The sequence below is a fragment of the Centruroides sculpturatus genome, unplaced genomic scaffold (genome assembly GCF_000671375.1).
Source record: "Centruroides sculpturatus isolate CEXI.00-Female unplaced genomic scaffold, Cexi_2.0 scaffold149, whole genome shotgun sequence".
NCBI lineage: Eukaryota > Metazoa > Arthropoda > Arachnida > Scorpiones > Buthidae > Centruroides > Centruroides sculpturatus.
In genome coordinates this window covers 315,672-318,407 of record NW_019384406.1, presented here as the reverse complement: position 1 = coordinate 318,407, position 2,736 = coordinate 315,672, and the positions used below count along the sequence as shown (strand labels likewise).

The window sequence follows — 2,736 nt, the reverse complement described above, 5'->3', positions numbered from 1 at the left end:
GGATTTTTTTTTTTTTTTTTTTGTTATTAGAGGGTGGAACACATGTCTCTGATGTTTCCAATTAAATGTTAATGTTAATAAATAAATATATTAGAAGATTTGAAATATTGAACCTGAGTGATTTATTTTGAACAAAATTATTAATAATTGAATTGAACACAACCCTATTTACTTTTGTAAACACTGCTGGATCTTTCATCAAATGAAACAATGCCAAAATAATAATATTGAAAATGCTATATATATAGAAAGTATATTTAAATCTTTAAATGCAAATCAAGTAATTAATAAATCTTAAACCCAACAGTTATATATCAAAGCTAAACGATTGTCAGATTATATTGGGCTATGCCACTACTATATTACAATAATAGTAGTAATAATATAGCCTGATATAACCTGACAATTGTTTGGCTTTCAAATAATTAATTCACAAGACATTGAAAATTTTTCCCATGTATTAATTATTAAAAAAAAACAGTCTTTTCCTAGTGTTAACATATACTATGATCTGATTTACAGTTTATTATAATTGGAAATTGATATACTTATCACTTCTTTTTTAACTTTTTGAATTTCAGTTTTTCACTGTAAAAATTTAAACCTGTTATTATTTTTTGTTTACAGGCAATGTTATATGTTTTAATTTCTATACATTGTATTTCATGTATAAGTACATATGTAAACTAGTGTTAGTTTATCAGCTTCAAAATTTTTAGTAAATACAGTAGACCCCCCTATAACACGGGTTCCTATAGTTCGGATTCCTATATCATGGCAAAAAAATTGCGACAGTATTCGTACAAACACGCTAAAAAAACTCCTTTAATTCAGTAAAACATCATCGCCAACTCGTGTCGCGACAGGACTGGTCGAATCTAGACCAATAGTGGATATTGCACAAACTGCTGAGTTTAAACAAGCAGTGGACCTACTAAAAACCATTTATTATTTAAATTCCATAAAAATTATATTAATGATGTCTCCAAAGTACAGCAAATTTTTCGCAAAAAAAAAATAATTTATCAGGAAGTACGCGAGTGCCATTCGATGACAAGCTCAGCCTACTTCCAGGTCACACACAGTTGGGAGTCACGTCGTTCTCCTAAAACTATTGCATTTAACTATTTATCTCATGCAGCTATGCCGGCTTTGAGTAGCCCACTTGACTGTGGAGTACTGATGTTATATAGTTTTTGGGTGTGGGGCTCATCCCCAAGCAGGCACTGAGGTGCAAGTGACAGCAAACATTCAAACACACAACTACACAGAGCATCAGAGCATGGAGAATAGGCAGAATGCCAGAATCTTTGAAAGTAAAGGTCGCACATAAAGTAGGGATCAATTGACTTTGTTGCTCATTCACAGTTCACATCTTATCATATTTACCATAGATGAATGCCCTATATATAACTTATCCAACCGAATAGATAGAGATGGATTATATACTGTATTAGGTAAATTCTTTTCCAAAATAAAATGAAAATATTAAAATTCAACATTAATTACTACAACTTGATAAACGTTATGGCCAAAGTTCCAATTATATTTCCAAAGGATTCGATTTAAACTTACATCATTAAGAAAGACTTAGCCACGAAAGAACTTACGTTTTTCTGTCAAAACTCCGGCCATGTTTCCCTATATAATCTGAATAAACAGTAAGTTAGATATAAATTTTTATTATTTAAACACTGGCAATCGTCACGAGTTAATTTTCATTTGTACCATCTTCCACTTTCGGTTTCTAGTCTTATAATCACTACTGTTATTTATTGACGTTATATTACTGAATAAACAGAGAGAAACAAATCATATATTTATGACTGATGACTGACATAACAACGTTGTAGCATTCCTCCTTCTCCACATTAAATTATTATAGATTAAAAATCAAAACATCGTGAAAGTTTAGTGTTGCCAGCTACTCTTCCAAATTCAAAATAAATTTTATTTTTACTTCTTAATTAATGCAGAAAAAACGTAATATACAATAATTGTTAATACATATAAAAACACAGTAAATATTTACTGATTACAGTTTATTAGAGAGATTGCGGCTGAAGTTTTCATCTCTCAAACGTGAACGCCGAACGTAGAGCGCCGCTATCTTGTAAGCGGCGTTCGACGTTCGGCGTTTACGTTTGAGAGATGAAAACTTTATCCTAATAGACTTGATGATATTTGTTTTCTTGGGGAGAACAAAAAGTAAACCTTCACGATTTATACATGAAATAAATATCATTTACAATAGTCATTCCAAATTGTTATTAAATATCGACAAAATAAAACTAACAAGAGAAAAATTAAAATTATTTAGCCAAGTAATAACAGCAAAAGGTGTTCCTTTGACAAATTGTTGAGAGTTCATACTTGGAACGGCACGTCCTATTTGTCGACCAAAAAGACATCAAAGGACCAGGGACTAGCCATGTGGAAAATGTGGAAAATTCCACATGGGCCGTATACAATTTGGCCGTTTTTTCTAAATATGTACAGTACATAATGTACCGTTTGGTTAAGTTTAATTTTAAAAAATTCATTTATTTTTTTTTTTGTTAAGTAAGGTAAATTTCAATTTTTAGGTATAATATAGGTATATGTGTAGGCCTGTATCATTTTACCCGGCGCTACCCGTATCCGAAGTTAAATTAGTTCGGCCGATCTGAGTCAAACACTACATTAGCTCGATTCGGCCCAAACAGAAAGCATCCTAGGAGAAAAATAATCAAAACT

The 2,736-nt window shown here is 31.2% G+C and overlaps 1 protein-coding gene across 1 annotated transcript in view; it reads right to left on the bottom strand.

Annotated features, from left to right (window-relative positions):
• The window catches only part of LOC111618879, a 12,382-nt gene extending 10,465 nt beyond the window's left edge, over nucleotides 1-1,917 (bottom strand). Inside the window, exon 1 of the mRNA XM_023360504.1 lies at nucleotides 1,611-1,917. Coding sequence (XP_023216272.1) covers nucleotides 1,611-1,635 — 25 coding nt within the window. The 5' untranslated portion in view covers nucleotides 1,636-1,917. The remainder of the gene's footprint in view (nucleotides 1-1,610) is intronic.
• Between the last annotated feature and the right edge of the window lie 819 nt (nucleotides 1,918-2,736).